This window comes from Drosophila eugracilis, unplaced genomic scaffold, assembly GCF_018153835.1.
Source record: "Drosophila eugracilis isolate 14026-0451.02 unplaced genomic scaffold, ASM1815383v1 contig_47, whole genome shotgun sequence".
Lineage (NCBI taxonomy): Eukaryota > Metazoa > Arthropoda > Insecta > Diptera > Drosophilidae > Drosophila > Drosophila eugracilis.
In genome coordinates this window covers 3,284,905-3,304,703 of record NW_024573338.1, presented here as the reverse complement: position 1 = coordinate 3,304,703, position 19,799 = coordinate 3,284,905, and the positions used below count along the sequence as shown (strand labels likewise).

Here is a 19,799-nt window from a genome sequence, read left to right as displayed (position 1 = left end):
TCGCTTGTCAATGGCGTTTAACGCTTGTCCATGTACAAATTGTTAAGTCTTTCCAATGACAAGGTAAAGGAAAATCAAGAAAATTTTTACCAAAAGAGGTGTTATCGAACTTTTAATGCTCTTTATTGGATGTTTAACTAAGTTAAAAATGTAATTTTGGGTTTACTAACAAAATATTTCGATAAATAAATCTCAAAATTGCATAATTTAGGCCACAATTTTCATCAACTTTTGTGGAGATAACTGATAATGGAAATAATTTAAGATTCGTTAGGGTTATTGTTTGTTTTAGTAAATAAATAAATCTATCAACAACCCCGAGGTTCAAATAACAACCGATAATGTAATATAATTGATTTAAATATGATTAAAAACCTTAATAAAAAACTCTAAAACCAATAATTAATATTAATGGCTTAATGGTTACAAAAATGTATTAAAGGTCGTAAGTTAATCAATTCAAATATATATATTGGTTTCTAACCACACCTAATCCATTAATTAAAGTCAGGTTAAATACACTATACTCCACGTTGAACACACACGTCATTAAGAAATCCCATAAATATGCCTCGAGGCTCCACTTTCCGTTGAACCTGTTCAGCTTTGCCCACTATCTTTCCGTGGGTTTTGGCATTGCCTAACGATGTCATTTGCCAATGCATAGATAACTGGCCAAGACAACCAACAACAATATTACCAATTGCATGTGAAGAGCCTTGAAAATTACAACAATAATAAATAAACAAAAACATCAAAATTGAATCTCTGTTGCATCGCTAAGTTGTTTCTCTCTTGCATAACCATTGAAAACTGTCAATGTCAGGTTTTCTCTATACAGTAAAAGGAAATATGTTCATGTGAAAGCTTTTACCATTATCTATGGATGAAAAGATTTGTTATGCAGATAAACTCGTAAGTTTAAAGATATTTTTGAAAATTCAATCAGCAAATGGTTATTAACCAATCGGATTTATTAGAAAATTATATAAAGAAAATAATTGTTTTTTTGATTACTTTAAAACTAACCAAAAATTTAGAAAGTCTTTCAGTTCGTATTGCAAAATTTCATCTGTCTACCTAAGTGTGTTATAATACTAAGTTTCTGGAATAAACTTATATCTCATAACATTACAATAGCCCTACGAATTTCGTACGAAACTTATTGTTCTAACCGGATTCCATTGCCTCTGATGTGTCACCTTAGACCTAATCGGTTAAGTAAGACTTCTCAAAACTCTAGACAATTGTAGAACTTGATTTATGCTATGGATCTATCGGAATTAGCATATTACCCATATTGCATATATACCTCACGTGCTTGGCGACCATGTGACTAAGTGACCGACGATGCTGCTCTCCTCCCTGCCGATCCCCTCCAGCTAGAGATAGGCCAATTATTATCGGCAAACCAACACCTGTGTGACCGATGGTGAGTTCCCTCATCGGCTCGCGACCGAACGACGATTTTGTTAAGGGGATTTCTGATGAAATTCAAACGATCGAGCCGGTTATCTAAGAGCTCTGAGGCGACTCGTAAATTACCAGCTTGGACCCACAATGAAGCCGCTTTGGCACGGGGAAATCGCCCATATGTTTACGTGCACACCGGCACCGCGTTTGGCAAGCCCCCAGGTGATTCGAGTGGGTTGACTGAACCGCCACATAGAGATTCTAACCCTGACAGTCATCTCCAAGGCTCCCTGACCTAGGCTATAGCTTTGTTATTATTGTTGTTCTTTATTAATCATCTTTATTGATTTTCGTGTGTAGTATAGTGTATATGCTTGGGTAGATAGTAAATGACATAAAATTTCGGTCTTAGCTCTAACTTTCTGTCTCAGGAGATTGGAAACTTTCAACTTAACTTCTATTAGGCAAAAACATAAAACTTTTAGGTGCAGTCACGCGACTGATAGAACAGTATATAGCCCGTCTCCGAGGACTTGTGTATGTCCGAGGTCAGACCATAGAAATCCTCAATGGTGGAAGCCTCAATTTTGTCCACCATATCATCATCGAATAGTAGCCACAGCCCATGGCTCTTCACAATCGATATATAATGGCCACGATTTGGTCCAGAACCGCAATGGATAACCACAGCAGTTAGATCATAGAGTCTATCCGGATTCACTGCATCATCGGAGGTGTTGAAGAGTCTCAATTCCAAAGGAAAGACCACCCTGTGAGATACCTTGATGTGCCTATTGAACTGCTCCATGTACTTGAAACGCTTGAGATGAAGGGCCAGGATCATGGGTAGCTTCTTAACTCTCATCCTTTTCTGCGCCTCCTGGTAGCTGCAACAATTATCGCACTTAAACTTGTTGTCCGAGCAGAGGGTTTCCGTGTTGCTAAAGCACCGCAGACAGTGCGTTATCGAGGTGTTCTGGTCCACATCCACTTGCAGATCAAAGAAGTTCTCATCCTTGCTGCTCACCGTCTCACAGTTGAGGCACCTGGTCTCCGAAGTGAGTATTCCTTGGAAGATCTCATGCACCCAGGTAGGCTCCGAATTGGCCCCATTGGTTCCTGTTCCATTTCCCGAGATTATGGGTGTTGTGGTGGCCGTAAGACTGCCACTGGCATCCAAAACACTTGTGGTGGCATTCAGAGAACCCGTAGAGTTGCTACTATTCCCATTGGAATTTGTGGTCGAATTGGAATTGGAATTCGAATTGGACGTTGAGCTGGACTTGCTAGCCGTGCTGCTAGCCATGGCACTTGTGGCTCCTCCGCCTGGAGTAGTTTTGGTATTTCCATTGCTTGGTCCTGCATTTCTCTCAGCCAAAATGATCTCATTGATGTGATTGATTAGGAAATTGAGGAACTCATGAGCATCCTGTTGCATATAGTTATCGAACTCTTCCTTCTCCTTGCGCAGCCGCGTGATGAACTTCTTGGGCGCTATGGAGCCCACCTTCTTCTTTTGCGTGGCAATGCTATAGAAGAGATCTGCCAGGCAGGAGAGCAATGTCTCCTTGGGCCTCTTATTCTTGGCCTTGTACTCGAGAACCTTCTCACGGAACGGCTTACAGAAGTAGAGAGCCTGCAGTACAGAGTTACTATAGCAGGTATTACCAAAGTTCACCAGCCCGAAGTAGTGCTCGTTGGGAGGGAACAGGTCGGAGCCAATCTCCCGCTCCAGCTGCGAGACGTTGGCGCCCATGCCGGCACCAGGAGCTGCAGCGGCACACCGATACAGAAATGACCACACCGTGGTTGCTTTGAATCAATCGTCTTTGTTTTTTTGTTTTTGAATTTTTCGGTCTTTCGTCAGGATTAGATTAGAGCATTTAAGTTCTGGCCTACAGAGCTAACGCTTTCAATATTTAATTTGGGGGGCAGTGGGCGCAAAACACTTTTATTTCTGTCTGAAAATAAATAATTTTGAAGAGGGGATACACGTGAGTTTGCTTCGCATAACACAAACAACAGAAATTAAAAATATTTTTTATATTTACTTTGCTTTCATTTTTAGTGTAAAAATTATTCTTTTCGATTTTTGTTACTTTATCGGTTTTTTCTTTTCTTTCTTTTTTTGAATTTTTTTAATTTTGCGACACTAAAAACTAAGCAAATAATTGTAAAACTAAAATGCGTAAGGAAAAGCAAATGAAGATCTTCAAAGATTCAACTCTCATATCCCCTCTTGAAAATTATTTAAAATCTTTAGTGTTTTGCCTTGGGAGTTCACTGAGGAAAAATCATTTTTAAAATCAATATTTCAAAGTTTCACAGATTAAGTCCAATTACTTAGTTTACCATAAAAAACTTATATTAGATTAACAGCCACAGTAAAATATTCATTTTTGAAGAAAATTTTATATTATACTAAACAAATAATTATTTTAAAAATAAGTTACTTGTATTAGAGCTACCCATTAACATTTTTTAACAAAGAATTTTGATATCAACTTTATTAGATTTTTTCCTCAGTGTTTCGAGTTCAGAGACAGATACTGCAATATCCAAGCCAAGATGGCCATGACTTTTAATAGAGAACCAAACTTTTTACTTAAATTTGTTTAAATTTTCTATATTAGGTTTCATGGTCGACTTGGAAATTTCCAACAATACTTTTTGCGTGGCTAAACTCACGATGATAAAGCAAAATTTTGTTAAATTAATAACCATAAAAGCATTTTATATATGAAGACCAAAGTCCAAAAGTGTGAATCAAATTCAAATATGCAGAGAATTCTCATGTAATTTAACCCGAAACATATGCAAACATTGAGTGTGAATCAGCCAAGAGCAGCAGCTGGTTTTGATTTCGTTTTAGCCAAGCTTGGCTTACATGCTGAATTGGATCGATGTCTAGACATTGAGATGACGGTAAGGGCTAAATATAGTGTCAATTTTATAGACCGTAATTGGAGAGTTCGGTGATTTTTCTGTGAACCGATAGATGGCAGTTGAGATGGGAAAATTCCGCATGCCACGCAACGGCCGGCCCGGCGAGTGCCGGTCGTGTGCCACGGGCGATGCACCCGCTCCACGCTCGCTCTCGAGAATCGTATAAAAGCCAAAGCGCTAGACGCTGCAAACTTACAGTTACGATAAGCAGACAGCAGAAGAAACATCAACTAACAAGTCAGCAAGAGAGCACAAGTCAGCTATACATACAACCAGCCAAGCCCCCTCAACTGTGGCTAAACAAATCCCAACTAAGGAAAAGCTTTTCGAGGAGCACCGAAACATCAGGAAACCGGTGCACTTGGAAAGGAATTCTACAGCTTGTTCAAAGGAACAGTCGCGTTGGAGTATTCGTATCTAATCCCGTCTAAAAACATCAATGCCGGCAACGGATTAACCACGGAACCAGTAAACAATCTATCAGCCAAGTTGCTGAAGATTTTAGCTTAAGTGTCCTTTAAGCAAAGTTCTTTTAACTAAGTTTCTCGACTGACTAGCCTTAAGTGATTAATATATCAAAATGCTTGGTAATACCTGTGATAATTGTTAAAAGCTTAATAGCTCTTACACCTAAGATTATTTAAAACTGTTATACAATTTAAAAACCTATTGTTACCTTACCAATATTAATGAACTTGCGGTAATAAAAAATTTCAAGTTAAAATAAAGTGTATGATTTTTAATTGTCTTACGTGTTAAGTTATTGATTTTGCCCCAGTTTCGAGGGGATTTTTCTAGTCAATTTTAATAATTCTTACTTCGGTTAAATACCGATGGGGATCACAACTGGTTTTGCAACAGAAACTATCACATAGTGTACATTTCTCTGGCCCACTAACTATGGTAATCAACTGTGAGTTCCTTAGAATTTGACTGGATACATCGATTATTCGAATAGATTAGCTTTCTGCGACTTATTTTCGTATTCAAATAGTTATATTTGGATTATGTATTGCAAAAATATGATAATCATAGGGAGTTCCTATTGAAATTAATGATCCAATTTGGTTACTTAACCTAACTACGCAGTTGCTGGAAGTCCCTTATGCGTCTTAAGGTAATTTCGTCAATTAAGTTTGGGTTATATAATAGAATACTTCCAAGAACCAATAAAAAGTACTGAGAAATGATATAACTTACAGTATGTTAAATCACAGCAATAGGGAAATCCTTAAATGGAATACTAGTTAACTTAAATTGTTAGTTTTAGGAAGAAAATATTACACACGATTGTAATTATTAAAGAAACTAAACTTGGGATAGGTCTTGGAAGACATTTATTTAATAGGAAACTCGTGTAGCCAATATTATAGTAATATTAATCATTACATTCGTTTTATTGATTTTCTAACCTAAACCGGCTCGATCTAGACCATTGATAATAAATCCAGTTTTCTTACATAAGGATTATGTTCGAGGAATACTGCAATTATAAAGTGTGGCTAAAGCTATCAAGCTCATTTAGTAATTACTATCCCAGAGGCTAAGTTTGCCTGGTGTTATTATAAGTCTAGGGTCTAGCAAACCCTTTAAGAACACTAATAATAGGGTAATATCTCTTAATAATATTATCAATCAATAGATATCGTTATCGAATTAGATATTATTAAAGTAGATTTTAATATTGAGTCCATTTATCAAGCTAACGTAAGACTAATTTTATAATACCCCTTGCAAGAGTATATAAAACGTGCTTGGTTTGTTTACCTTTAGAACAGGCTTTAACGCTTTAGTAATGACTAGTCATAGTCGGTCTCATGAGTCACGACGCGTGCCATCCGAGGGTGGCAATTACCAAGAAGTAACGTTGGTCGTACTTATCATTGTACTCAATATTATGATACATCTAACTAACTTAATATTCAAATTTATGAATAATTCTTAACGAATGAATCAGCTTTAAAACTGGGTTATAGACTGATATATTCCTAACCCCGTGAGAAAATCTCATTCACAGTTATATTTTTAGAACAGATCAGTGATGCTCAAAGCCCTCTAGTAGTAACAATCTTAAATAGATTTTCCCAATTCAAACAACGCCCATACAGAATCATTAGACCTATCCCCACTATAAAAACTGTTAGCTATATGAATGATCTGTCTAGCTGGGTAATTTTATGCATTGCTAACTAAGTAGCGCCACGTCGATATAAAACTCACTACCGATTCCCCTTTCATAACAGAACAGAACTGAACATGCAAGCGATTGTAAGTATAGAAGATTATAAACCCTGTAAGCCCAGAGGATATTAATAAAAATCCATTTTCTTTTGCAGTTTCTATTGTGTACACTCCTTGTATGCATTGTTGTCTTGTTGCGATTAAGTTGGGGCGGTGGAAGTTTGGATACCCAGAACTCTACCACTTCAAGTCCTGAGATAGTTTTCCACAAGGCCTCTTCTTCCTCAACTGAATGGTTTAAAGATGCCATCAAGCACAGATCAAAGGACAATGATTTGAATACCATCACTGATCAAGATCTCCTTAAATCAAAAGCCAGATTCAAAAAGCTTTTGGCTATTCTGGGAAGACAACCAACAAAGGATTACTATTCCAAAGATTCACCAACCGTATTTGAAGCCACCGATGAGCCAGCCAATGTCGAATATACAACAATCTATTGTAACGAAAATTCTGAAGAGGATTGCAACCCAGACTCCATTGGAACAAGACTAAGTGCTACTTTATTGAAGATTCTCGCTTAAGTTGACTGATTTATAAACATTAATCCGAACCAAACTAGAAAGAAATGAATTTAATTCTAATAATTTATTAAAGGCATAGTAACACCATTTCGACTTGATTTGTTTTAATCCCTTAGTGATTTGATAGCACTTAGTGCCTCGTTTTCACACGCCATCTAAAATTCAATCAATGTTCTCAAAAACCAGTTTTCATAAAGAGCATTAGATTGGGTTTTATAATCTGACATCTAGAACGAAATCTTTATAAAATGAACTTCAAGCAAGCTAAATCATTAGTATCATAGTAAAAATGGGATTGATTGTGAGTGTTAATAAAGTTCTAAGTTAGAAAATCAAATATAAAGAAAACTTAAATTTTTCCTTTAGAATGTTATCCTGCTACTTCTGCTGTTCATCATTCACCAAACTTATGGCCTTAAAGATGATTTTAACTTCAAAACTCATTTGCCAGACTTGGAAAACCGCCAGACTAGTGCAGAAAAATTGAAGTTGTTGACTTATTTAAGGGATTTCCATTCAAAGGATAATCAAAATGAACCCATGGATCCTTTCCAGTTTCATATAATGCTCAGTGTTCCCGTGCTGAAAACCCTCGCTCAAAAGAATTCTTAAGTCTTACAAACTTGATTTGTAAAAGTTACAAAAAGTGTAGAATACTTCCGTTAAATTTTTTAAAATGCCTCAAAGTACGCATTAAAAATAATCTACAAATCCAAACACGTTTCTATAATCGACCTATCGGAATGGGTTCATTTCTGAATTATTTATTTATCTATCAGTAAAAAAGTTGAAATGAAATGAAATCGATTGCTCGGTGTTTTAGGGAAAGAAATCTCTTTAAAGGGACTTTCACTACCGAATCCGTAAAATCATCAACGATTTGTACAATTTCTACCATTGATGTTAAGGACGATAGACAGGATAAGAAGATCAATGTAGAAAGCCTGAAGAAGTGAAATCAAGTCTTAGAGGAAATTTCTTAAAAATAGTTACTTTCTAAAGCCATAAGAATAAAGCTTAACAACTTTTCTTTTAATTGGTTTTATTGATTTTTTTCAAACGCCTAGAAGTATTTATCGGAAACCACATCCAAACCAGTTCTTAATTTAATTCCAATTAAATCGAGGAATTTACTAACAGGGACTCCTATATAAAAACCCAGTGCCAGAGCACTTCATTTTCAGTATCAAAGCAAAAATGCAACTGAGTGTAAGTATCAAAGTCAACCGGATTACATTGTGAAGTGTTAATAATTTTATTTCATATAGATTATATTTGTGATTCTTGGCTTAGTCGCCGTTGAAAACTCTGCTGGCATTGGCCAACTCTCAACAATAAAACCATCACAAAATGACAAAATTGATCAGTCTCTGCCCCAGGAGGTGAAACCAAATCCTAAACCATGCAAACCCATCAAAACTACAAGCTCTACTGCTACTTCAAGCACCACTGAAGGCATTTCGAAAAAAGGAGGTGCTACCCCAGATGATTGCGAACCCGTTCCCGAAGGCATTGGATCACGTCTAGATGCCCAAACTCTAAGGACTCTCGTTACAAAAGAATATCCTATAAACAGATATGAACAATAAATTTGTTTAAAACAAAATACTTTTCATTGATTAACAAGAATAACTGTATATAAATATCAAGAAAAACAAACCTATATGGACTTTTTATGGGTTTTTTACAATTAAGTGTCTTAGTGGATTGAACAGACTAAACCAGTTTTAATTACCTTCCCATCTAGTTGGGAAATTCACTTAGCCGTATAGTGCACTCAATATAAAACCCACTGCCAGAGAATCTGAGTTTTAGTATCAATTCAAATATGCAACTAGGTGTAAGTATCCAATTAAGGCGGACTGAAATGTGAAATAGTACTAAAAATTTGTTATTACATAGATTATATTCGTGCTTCTCGGCTGGATTGCTGTAGCAAATTCGATTGACCTTCGCCAAAGGTTGTTAACGACATCGAAAGAGAGTTTATCTAAGGTTTTAAATGATAGTCCTGTTTCTCAGGAAGTTTTAAGGAATATAAAACTATGCAAGGCTGTTGAGAGTACGAGTTCGGAGACTACAGAATTGCCTTCTAGTAAAGTTACTCGTGAAGAGGTCACCACAAAAGGGATCGTTACTCCCAATGTCACATCTAGCTTACCAGATGGCAATATAGCATCTAAGACTAAGGAAAGGAAGCTGATACCTCTACCAACTCTAAAATCCACCAGCCCTTCAAACCCTCCCCAAGTCAGCAGTGGAAAAGATAACAAGAATCTACCAAGTAACGGCATAAAAAGTCTAATTCCATTGCCGAAAACCGCTTCGGATATTATTAAAGGAAAAGATGATGAAAACAAACATAACTCCACTTCAAAAAAACTTGGACTATTACCCACGTCTAAGCCATCTTCCACACCAACCACAACCGAAGATCCGGAAGACTGTGAAACTCTTCCCGAAGACATTGGCTCACGACTAGATGCACAAACTCTGAAATCTCTAGTTAAAATTATATCAGGATAACTAAGCTAACATTGTTCCCTATAAAGTATAACTGTATTCTTATTTTAAAAATTAAATCCTCTAACCCCTCTAACAATCTGAACCCGTTTCCATTTACTATCAATCTAAATGGGGAATTTCATGAACTACTAACTAGCAACGAGTTTCATATAAAACGACTGACCGAGAGTTACGGCTTCAGTATCAAATCAAAAATGCAACCAAGTGTAAGTACCTAAGGAAACCGGATTTTATTGGATATATATCTTACCTACTTATCTATTTCATAATATAGATTCTATTACTCTTATTGGGCTGCGTTGGCTTTGCCAATTCCCTTGGCATCAACCTAGGATTTTTAAATCCATCAAGGGATTCTGAAACTGGTCCATTGAATTTGATATTACGTGACCTTAGGGAGGCTACGAATGCGGAAAGAGATTTCTCGCAATTCTTATTAAATGAACAACAGCCTGATAGTATAACGAATAATTCTGGAGATGTCAGTACGAGAAGCTGGGTGCCACTACCAACTCTTGCTCCAACTTTTAAAACGAGTCCAGCCCAAGTCTCTGGGGAGATATATCCCAAAAATGAACCCAATCCTACGGTCGATGGCGAACCAGTTCCCTTGGGTATAGGAGTAAGATTAAGTTCACAACTTTTGAAAATTTTAACCATTTTGGGTTAGCAGAATAACATCACTTTACAGGTTTAAGAAAACTTAGTTTGAAAATAAAAGTGGAATAGTCTTAAAAATACATTTGGAAATAAGAGAAAGATCAAAATGTTATAATCCTTGAATACCAATAAAAAAAACCTTCTTCAAAAATCATTAGAAATATGTAAATTTGCTTAGGAAACAACCCCGCCGAAACGAAAAGATTTCCAGCATTTCCCAGAGATTTTTCCCAGATGCCTTGATGACACAGAAACCCCCCAAAGATCAGACGCTCCAATAGAAGCAATTACTGTCAATCAACAATGCCTGGGGAGGGGGGCAATTATTAAATCCAGTCAATAATCATACGTCCAATACCGATGGAAATAGTCATAGCAAGAGTAAAGGAAACCCGTTTGAGATTATTACCGGACAGCAGCACATCAGAAAAGTCACAAACATCATAAATATCTCTCTCTATAAACTGCCCAAAGAATAATTGGTGCGGAATCGTTAGATCGAAAACTCTCAGTTGCAATGTTAGCAACCGGTTTTACTAGTTTTTATCGTAGTAGATATTGCAACTACTGCAAGAACACAAAACAAATAAATATTGTAATCATCTGGAATTTCATTCATTCAGTGGCTTAAAGCAGCTTGAATTAGAATGATCAGAGTCAGTACGGTGAGTGAGAGTCCTCCAAAGTGAAACATTGAGTAAAAACAATTATTTTTCAGTGCCTGTTGGTGTTCGTATTGTTTGTTTTTTATATCCATCGAAATCATGCGGCCACCAAGGTTCTCTACGAATTTCAGTAAGTTATTAATATATACTTTATAAAATATAAAAGTATATCCCAATCCCTTACTCAGTATCAAGGAGGTTTTCGGAGAGCGAGATGAGAAAGGCGAGCTCAAGGATAAATCCGAGAGCTCTGGCGAGAAACCCGAACTGATCATCACAGGCAAACACACATCCTCATACGTTCTAACCGGCCAAGAGAATAACTATGTTTATGTTGAAACGGCCACCTATGTGGCTGATGACAGTGGCTACCATGTCAAGTACAATATTTCCTTGGGCCCCGTGGAGATTGACAGACGTCTCAACGGACAAACACTTAAGTCCACCATTGGCTAGCCACCAGCACATCAAGTATTAACTTAGTAACTAAGTTAGTTGTAAAAATGACTACTTTATTTATTCAAAACTGCAAATACAGATGGAAAGTGACAAGTTCTCCTAGCGCCATTGCAAATAATAAACGGAACTTTGAAAGCAAGTTTGTGGCAAAACAGTTAATGGATTCCAGCCAAATGACAGTGCAGTAAGTTACGGCTCTTTGTTTTTTGGCTTTGTCCCAAAAGTGCCACTTAGCCAGTATAATTTACGAGTACGGAAAATATCTTAAATGTATAACATTTACAATTGGGGTCAATATAAAAGATTACAACACAATTTTGTATTTCATTTAAGCTTCGAGCTTAAAGATTAAATTATTCCCCAACGATCTACGTTATTGACCGCAACTGTAAGTGCTTATAGGAAAAAAGACAAATCCTTACCGTGTGTGAAGTTTCCTTGATGGCTGTTGTCTGGTGATGATTGCTGGCTGGCAATTTCTAGTCAATTTCCGTGGTAAAAATGTTTTTAGAAATCTAGCTTGAGGAAAATTTCAATCTGCAATTAGAGGAAGATGTAGGGAAATCATTAGAATTACGGCACGAACAAACTAAATGAGCACAAACAAATTTTAATTATACGCTGCAGGATTGATGATGAGTCGGCCCGGCCCCAACCTTGGGCCCGGAAAAGTCATTAGCTCATTAACTATACGTGTATATATGTATATAGAAACTCGTATAAATATAAAAGTCTGGGGCTGTGAGAGCAGCTACCTTGAGGGTCAAGTGCGAATAAAGCCCACTAAAAAGCGATTACAAGACGCGAGAGTAAGAGAAATAGAGGAAAATGAGTACTCAAATTAGAATTTTAGGTCAGTCGCGTAATTGAGAGGCTGAGCAAATTCACTGCAACGGTTAATGGAACTAATTAACCAATCAAGCGGTGCTGGTGACGATAAGCCCCAATGCTCAAGTCAAAAATCGACGCATCTCTCGATTCCCGCTCAGTTTCGTTTCGGCAATCATTCGGATCACACGGAAAAAGTCGCTATTATCGCCATCTATTATGGTCTATCAACCGATTAGACTCCTCCTGGGAGTCATCCTGCTTTCAATCTGCTTAATAGATGCTTCTATGCCACATCCTTTGGCCGCAAACTACTCCATTGACATCCTGCGACTGGCCAAAGCGGCTCACATTAAGGCTTATATGGGGGAGGATAAGGAGGAGGCATGCTCTAACTTCTACAACTTTGCCTGCGCCAATTGGCCACGTTTGCATCCGGCTCGGATCGCCAAACAGCGGACTAACTATCTAGAGGAGCTCCAGGAACTATATATACGGAAAAGCGCAGAAATGCTTAAGAGTGCTACGAGAGGTGCTGAAAATAGCGCCGATCGGCAGTTAAAGAACTTCTACGGCTCGTGTCGCCTTCAAGCCAATGACACGCAATCTGCTTTGAGAACCCTGCAAAGTGTGGCAGATTTCCGGGGCGGATGGCCAGAGATTAGAGTCGCCTCCTGGTATCAGTACGAGTACGATTGGCTGCAGGTGGTGGCCAATCTGAAAAGTAAGCTAGGCGTTGATATCTTTATTGGACTGAAGGTGATCCTCGACTACAAAGAAGAGAAAATGCATCGCTTGAAGATCGGAGCCCCTGAATTCCCTATGTCACGTCGTCACTATGTGCATCCCCATTTTGATGGAACCCGCGAAATCTACGAACGTTCGATTGAAAATAAACTAAAACTATATTTCCCGAAACAATCGGAGCAATGGCGACGGGAAGTGGCCAATCAGGTCCTGCAGATAGAGCAACAATTGGCCAAGGGATTGCCACACAATCCTGTACTAACCTTGCAGCAAACCACTCGCCAAAGGTCCGCCGCCGAAATGAAGGCCGCCTACGGCAGTTATGTGGATATAACCCGCTACTTGCAACTCATTTTCAATGATAATCTGTATATGGATTTGTATGAAACTCCCGAGGATTATCTATCCAATTTGGTGGATGTAATAAGGGAAACACCCAAACTGCAGCTGGCGAACTATACCATGTGGAAGGCCCTGGAAGCTTTGGATGCCGCAAGAGTTCCACCATCCCAGCAACCGGACATTTGGTGTGTCCAGTTGGCCCAGCAATATTTCCCCCATCAACTGGAGAGTCTATTCCATCGCAATTACAATCACATGCAAATGATCAATGAGTTACAGTCGACGTGGTCGGATATCAAGCGAGTCTTTCGCGAGGATCTGCAAGCCTCGGAGCGTTTACTCTGGCTAACATTGGAGACTAGACAGAAGGCCATAAACAAACTGGAGGCCTTGAAGCTACAATTCCGGACTCACGATGACAACAAACTGATCCGCCAGATGCACGGACTTAATTTGCAGGCGGATCACTTCTATCCAAATTTGGTGACCGTTCTCCAGTGGCAAACAAAACGTGGTCTGGCCAAGTTAATGGAGGAACCCGTGCCCGAAGATGAAGTCTACAAACTGCCCCACTATGAAATCCAAAAGAATCGCATCCAGGTTCCCATTACATTTCTACAGGCCAGATTCTTCTGGGATCCCGCCTATCCTAATGCTCTGAAGTACGCCACATTGGGTGTCCTCCTCGCTCGCCAAATGCTGCACGGATTCGATGGTGTCGGAAGGCGGTACGATGTCCATGGCTATCAAAACAACTGGTGGGATAAAACCTCTGAGGATTCATATGCCCGACGATCGCAGTGCTTTCTGGAACAGTATGCAATCTTTGTGGAATACAAGGGTAAACCTATCCAGGATAAGGATCTGATGCGTCGAATTGTGGCCGATAATGGTGCTTTGGATATTGCCTATCGCGCCTATCAGCAATGGCTGAAGAATGCAGCCGAAACTCCGGCCATATATGATCGGGAACGTCTACCTCTGCTGGATCACAACCACAATCAGATCTTTTATCTGGGCTATGCGCAGCTGTACTGCACAGATTACCCGGAATCTGTGGAGCGTTTCGATGAGCTTCCCGAGAACTTACGTGTTAACACGGCGCTTTCCAATTCGGAATCATTCAAAAATGCCTACGGTTGCATCAGGGGGGATAAGTTAAATGCCCGATTTAAGTGCTCGCTATACTGATTTCTTATGTATTTTACCAGTCTACGAAATAAAAGCTTTTCCTGAACTTCCTTTAAGGTTCTATATTGATCAAAATGCTTTACAGTTGAAGTGACTGACTTTAAAGGACCCTTTCAAGTCAAGACCCCAACAATTCCTGCCAAGAGAACCCCTTAAAGAGCTTCCATGTAAGCACTCCCGATGTTCAGCGATCTAATTAAGCTGATTTTGTAATGCTTACAACAGTCTAGTCAGTTACTGGAATCCAATCTTTCCTCTCTCTGACTACTTTACTCTCTTGCCGCTTGATAACCCTGCATGACCCCAGGCCATATCAACTCGGACTCTCGGCTTGTGAAATGCGATTGCGAGTGGCAAAGCCAGTCGAAAGCTTCACCGAGCTCCGGCAGCATGTCGGATCCAAGTTGGATGGCAGTTTTCTTGTGGCTGTTCTGGCTGCCACACCTCCAGCAAAATGTCTTGGCTTCTGGCGAAGATCCAACACCGCCCTTCCAGCGGATCTACCAATCGGAACAGACGGTCCGACGTTCAAAGTCACATGAGATGGGCAGTTATGTCAACAAAAGCATCGATCCCTGTGTGGACTTCTATGCCTATGCCTGTGGCAATTGGAAATCAAGTTCTACGCCGCAAGAGCAACTGCAGCAGCAAACGGATCGAGAACTTCTTCTGCTTCTCGATGAGGCTGTTAGGAGAGAGGATAGTGTAATAGCTCGTCAGGCCAAGGAATTCTTTAAGACTTGCGTCACGGCTCAGGCACAGCAGAGCCAACAGCAGCAGCAGTTCCTCAGTGATTTCATCACTCAGAATGGAGGATTTCCAGCGGTTCCGGGTTCCCAATGGTCGGTGCATCACCATGATTACAATTGGCTAAGTGTGCTGGGTGGCCTTAGACTTCGCTATGGAATGGATATACTCATTGGACTACGGGTTGGTTATAACTATGAAAATGTGAACGAAAACAGTCTGTATTTGAGTGAACCAAGTACTATAATCCCTTCCGAGTTGTGCACCCGAAATCGCTCAGACATCAGGGACACCGTTTATGAACCCTTGGAGCTTCGAATGGCCTCCGAACTTAGGACTTGGTTGGCATTGGGACAGGAGGAATCAGCTCGTCTTGCCGCCGATATTCTTAGTTTCGAGCATGAGCTATGTGGTGGAATGAAAGGTGGATCCTTTGATCCCTGGGATGGCGAAGAGCAACTCTATCTGGCAAACTACACCCGCAAAACGTTGAGTGAGTTCTCAAATTTATTCGAACTCGATCTGGAATCCTATGTGAGGGCCAGCTATGACAAGGAAATCTATAAACCAGTTTTTATGGCCACCCCGGAATATTTTCGCCAACTAAAGCGAACTGTTGCTGCTCATAACATAAGTCTGGTGGCGAACTATATCATGTACCGTGCTGTATCGGCTCTAAACTTTCCACTAGAGGATCGCCCACATTTAAGGAAAGGAGAGTGCCTTGGCACGAACTAAAGAACTGCTACCCACAGCATTGGGAGAACTATATGCCCGCCAGTTTGACGTCGAAGATAGCACAACAGATCTGGATAACATGTATGATAAATTAAAGACGGCCTTGAGACAAAGTTTAAGTGCAGAATGGTTGGTGGAGGGTAGCCAGCGGGTGGGTCAAGAAAAGCTACGAAATTTGAGATTGCAGTTGTCCAGTTACGAGCGTCCGTTGATCCTCAAACTGCAGTTGGAACGAGGAAACTATTGGCACAATCTCCGCCAACTGTTGGGAGCGGTTCAGTCCCAAAGAAATAACCGACTTTCCGAAGAACTCACTCCCGCTCCGTCTGATCCCGTGGAGGCTTACGAGGCTAGGGTGCGACTGAGACCAGTTCAGCGACGTTTGGATATGGGATTGGCCCTGTTGCAGCCGCCAGCCTACGATCGCCACTATGGCCACGCCCTCCGATATGCAACATTGGGCGTTAAGCTGGCACAACAGTTGGTAATGGCTTTTGATGATCCACACTGGTCGATTGGACTGCTCGAACGGGATAACTGGGATGGTCAAACAGCCTGGGAATATCACATCCGAAGTTACTGCTTTGCCCGCCAGGTGGAGCATTATTTAAGAGCTAATGTGAGTGCCACCAGGGAGCTGATCACAAACAGTGCAGCCCTCAATGTTGCCTTCCGGGCATATCTAACCTGGCTGGGCTTCCAAGAGCCAAACAACGACTTCAATAAGCTGGTCAAGGAGACGCTACCGGATCTTGATTACACAAATACGGCTCTTTTCTTTCTGGCCTATGCCCAGCAGCATTGTAGTCTGGAAGAGATTCACCCCAAGGATGAGCAATGGACAACTGAAGGATACCTCTACAGCGCAAGGCAGAATCACACCTGGACAAGGCTTCAGGTTAATGGACCTTTGCGGAACTCTGCAGACTTTGCAAGGGAATTTCGGTGTCCCATTGGTTCACCCATGAATCCTGCAGCCAAGTGCTCCACTTACTGAAAATTGTTTAATTTTAAATTTAAAATAAATGCTCGCTTATTGATCTATCAATTATAGCTAACTTCTACAGAATTATTCATTGTAAACAGGCTAGGCTTGCTGATTATGATACTCTATAATATAGTTAGGAAATGTTAAGGGGTTATAAACCTCCCCCGGGCTTGAGGAATTACAACACTCGCTAGCCTGATAGTAGGGAGACCTTGTCACCAAGCGACTTAAGTTTTTTTTGCTGTCAATGCCAAGTTCTTTGTTGACGAGGCCGAGTTTGTTTACATCTCTCGCAGATCCACGAGCTCCTATAGGTGCGATAACCCACAGGGACTGAGAGCGAACTTGACCCAGTTCTCCCAGGTTCAAGCCCAGCCTGGAGATACTTCCGATTCGTGGCTTATCAAGCCACCAAAACACAGCAGCTCAGTCGATTTTTCAACGCCAAGATGAGAACTACTAGAAGCGCTTGTTTAAGTTTTCTGATCGAATTTTTGCTGGTCTTTGGAATCCAAATTTGCGATGTGGCTGGAGCCCGACATAACAACATGAATCGCATGCCGATGGGTGGAAACTTCCCAGATTCACGTGAGGAACAGATGGTGCGTCAACTAATGGCAACGGATGTACAAAAGTACATGAACCTGAGCGTCGATCCCTGTACGGATTTCTTCGAATACGCCTGCGGTCAGTGGGGTCGTTATCATAGACGACAGCTTCGTCCGGGTGAGTTGGCCACCGCCCAGCAAGTGATGGAAACCAAAATCTCGGAGCAATTGCAGCAACTTCTCACCCAGCCACTGCCACCACAACATCATCCGAATAGCTATAGTGGTCCCACTATGGCGAATGTCCGTAAAGTTCGAGCCTTCTACGAATCTTGCGTGGCCGTGGAAGCCAATGCCGAAGAGAGACGTCGTTTCCTAATGAAAATACTCAAGGATAACGGAGGATTACGTAATGTTCCCAACTCGAACTGGCAGCATAATCGTCAGTGGGTCCAAACAATGGGTGAATTTAAAAGAAACTACGGATTGGACATACTTCTGGGAATAGAAATAGATCTAAATCTGCAGAATATGCAGGGCAAGAGTATATACTTTGGTGAACCCAAGCTCACTATAATACCCGCCGAGCACTGCAATGTCGTGGCCACGAGTAATGCTCAAGTGAAAGGTGAGGTCTATGAGCAAATGCAGCAGCAGGTAACAGAGAACTTGCGGGATTGGTTTGGCATGGATACAGGGGAAGCAGGACGATTTGCCGGAGACATCATCCGTTTTGAGTTTGAACTCTGCAAGCAAAGGGGAGTGCAGGATATCCAAAAGAACGAGGAAGACTACCAACCTTCCATGCAGGCTCCCAATTACATAGCACGTTCGCGAACTGGCCAAGATCGTTTACGTCGCCAGAAAATAGGAATGACCCTTATCCAGCTCACCAGCGAGATGGGCAATCAGATGGACTTCAAAATGTTGGTGGAGGTAGTCCTAGAGACTGAATACAATTCTCTCGTCTATCTGAGGTCACCGGAATATGTAAGGCATCTGGTAAAGACTATTAGGGCCAACAATCGCATCACCGTTGGTGGCTATATTATGTACGTTGCCCTAAACGAACTAAATCAGCCGCCGGAGGAGGCTCCCTCGCAACGTGCCCGCCAGTGCGTCTTGATGACACAACGCCTGTTTCCCCAGGTCCTTGGCGACATGTTCCAGCGCCATGTCCAGCGCGATAATGCCAAAGATGATCTAGACGCTGTATTTAGCGATGTTATTAAAGCCCTCGAAGAGCAATTCCGCGTAGATTGGATGGACGAGAACGATCGAAGGGCAGCCAGAACTAGACTTTCGCAATATCGAGTGTCGGGGCCAGATTACCAGAGTTTGGATCTCTCCGATCTACAGTTTCAGAAATCTGAAGACTATTGGCGTCGTTTGGAGATTGCTCTAAGATATCGTTCCCATCAGCAATTCGAAGGCCTGAAGGGCAACAATTTCCGCCAGGATGGAGACGGTCTAGATGCTTTTGAGGTGCGAACTGCTTTATCTCCCCGCCAGCAAATGGTCCTGGTGGGTTGGGGTCTGCTACAGGCTCCCTACTACAATTACAATTATCCCAAGGCGCTGAAATATGCTTTACTGGGTCATCGTTTGGCCAGTGCGTTAGTCCAGGCATTCGACGACGAGGGATGGAACCATTATCCGCAGGCAACATCTCAATGGAACGAGATAACCATGTCTGGCTATCAAAATGTCAGCGAATGCCAGCGTGCCCAGTACAGTAGTTACTTGTACAATGACCCTAACGAATTTCGCAATGCCACCAGGCTGAGAGAGATTATTGCCGACAGCAGCGGTCTCAACTTGGCCTTCAACGCATATCTGGCTTGGCTGGAACAACAGGATTATAAGCTGCGTCTGCTCTTGGCGAAGGAAACTCTGCCGGAGCTTAATTACACCAACACTCAGCTATTTTTCATATACTTTGCACAGACACGATGCTGGGCAAAGGATAACCAGGACGCCATCCTAGACTCGATGCCTCTAATGCAGCACACACCGGAGAGATGGGATGTCAATGGACCGCTGAGTAACTCTGCAGAGTTTGGTCGAGAATTTGGCTGTGCCCTGGGCACACCGATGAATAGTGGGGACAAGTGTTTGGTTTACTGATGATGACTAGACGGAAATAAAATACTTGGAAAGTAAGTCAAGAGTGGAGTTGTTGATTGGAGTGTGGGCAGTAGTAATACCAGTTTTTCTTTCATTCGCGGGACACCTA

At 41.0% G+C, this 19,799-nt stretch overlaps 11 protein-coding genes across 12 annotated transcripts in view; 9 read left to right on the top strand and 2 right to left on the bottom strand.

The window, feature by feature from the left end:
* Positions 1–11,961, bottom strand: part of LOC108115605 — a 28,335-nt gene extending 16,374 nt beyond the window's left edge. Inside the window, exon 1 of the mRNA XM_017227137.2 lies at positions 11,857–11,961. The gene's annotated coding sequence lies outside the window, so the exon portion shown is untranslated. The remainder of the gene's footprint in view (positions 1–11,856) is intronic.
* LOC108115609 (ubiquitin carboxyl-terminal hydrolase 12) lies at positions 1,731–11,967 on the bottom strand. Of its 2 annotated transcripts, none has more exons than XM_017227141.2 (2): positions 11,857–11,967; positions 1,731–3,374 (listed from the first exon to the last, which is right to left on the bottom strand). In XM_017227141.2, exon 2 carries the CDS (start codon positions 3,167–3,169, stop codon positions 1,895–1,897), a length of 1,275 nt encoding a protein of 424 aa, XP_017082630.1. In that variant the 5' UTR covers positions 3,170–3,374; positions 11,857–11,967; the 3' UTR covers positions 1,731–1,894. The 2 variants fall into 2 exon arrangements, with proteins under 2 accessions (XP_017082630.1, XP_017082631.1); XM_017227142.2 differs by lacking the exon at positions 11,857–11,967 and adding an exon at positions 3,465–3,832.
* On the top strand, positions 6,508–7,211 carry LOC108115568. The gene is made up of 2 exons (XM_017227075.2): positions 6,508–6,528; positions 6,663–7,211. The coding sequence occupies exons 1-2, from the start codon at positions 6,508–6,510 to the stop codon at positions 7,122–7,124; spliced, it is 483 nt and encodes a 160-aa protein (XP_017082564.1). The 3' UTR covers positions 7,125–7,211.
* LOC108115615 lies at positions 7,414–7,877 on the top strand. Its single transcript, XM_017227148.2, has 2 exons — positions 7,414–7,425; positions 7,491–7,877. The coding sequence occupies exons 1-2, from the start codon at positions 7,414–7,416 to the stop codon at positions 7,734–7,736; spliced, it is 258 nt and encodes an 85-aa protein (XP_017082637.1). The 3' UTR covers positions 7,737–7,877.
* LOC108115614 lies at positions 8,227–8,783 on the top strand. Its single transcript, XM_017227146.2, has 2 exons — positions 8,227–8,333; positions 8,393–8,783. Exons 1-2 carry the CDS (start codon positions 8,322–8,324, stop codon positions 8,711–8,713), a joined length of 333 nt encoding a protein of 110 aa, XP_017082635.1. The 5' UTR covers positions 8,227–8,321; the 3' UTR covers positions 8,714–8,783.
* On the top strand, positions 8,856–9,650 carry LOC108115610. The gene is made up of 2 exons (XM_017227143.2): positions 8,856–8,964; positions 9,027–9,650. Exons 1-2 carry the CDS (start codon positions 8,953–8,955, stop codon positions 9,648–9,650), a joined length of 636 nt encoding a protein of 211 aa, XP_017082632.2. The 5' UTR covers positions 8,856–8,952.
* On the top strand, positions 9,747–10,461 carry LOC108115612. The gene is made up of 2 exons (XM_017227144.2): positions 9,747–9,856; positions 9,925–10,461. The coding sequence occupies exons 1-2, from the start codon at positions 9,845–9,847 to the stop codon at positions 10,318–10,320; spliced, it is 408 nt and encodes a 135-aa protein (XP_017082633.2). The 5' UTR covers positions 9,747–9,844; the 3' UTR covers positions 10,321–10,461.
* Positions 10,578–11,696, top strand: LOC108115613. The gene is made up of 3 exons (XM_017227145.2): positions 10,578–10,975; positions 11,029–11,105; positions 11,164–11,696. Exons 1-3 carry the CDS (start codon positions 10,958–10,960, stop codon positions 11,429–11,431), a joined length of 363 nt encoding a protein of 120 aa, XP_017082634.1. The 5' UTR covers positions 10,578–10,957; the 3' UTR covers positions 11,432–11,696.
* A 436-nt stretch (positions 11,968–12,403) lies between the features above and the next one.
* Positions 12,404–14,588, top strand: LOC108115608 (neprilysin). Its single transcript, XM_017227140.2, has one exon. The coding sequence runs from the start codon at positions 12,482–12,484 to the stop codon at positions 14,540–14,542; it is 2,061 nt and encodes a 686-aa protein (XP_017082629.2). The 5' UTR covers positions 12,404–12,481; the 3' UTR covers positions 14,543–14,588.
* Positions 14,589–14,802: 214 nt separating this feature from the next.
* On the top strand, positions 14,803–17,080 carry LOC108115607 (neprilysin-4). Its single transcript, XM_017227139.2, is given in 2 exon segments — positions 14,803–16,012; positions 16,014–17,080. Coding segments are annotated over 2 exon segments (2,184 nt in total). The 5' UTR covers positions 14,803–14,839; the 3' UTR covers positions 17,025–17,080.
* Positions 17,081–17,160: 80 nt separating this feature from the next.
* On the top strand, positions 17,161–19,726 carry LOC108115606 (endothelin-converting enzyme-like 1). Its single transcript, XM_017227138.2, has one exon. It carries the CDS (start codon positions 17,465–17,467, stop codon positions 19,688–19,690), a length of 2,226 nt encoding a protein of 741 aa, XP_017082627.2. The 5' UTR covers positions 17,161–17,464; the 3' UTR covers positions 19,691–19,726.
* The last annotated feature ends 73 nt before the right edge of the window (positions 19,727–19,799 follow it).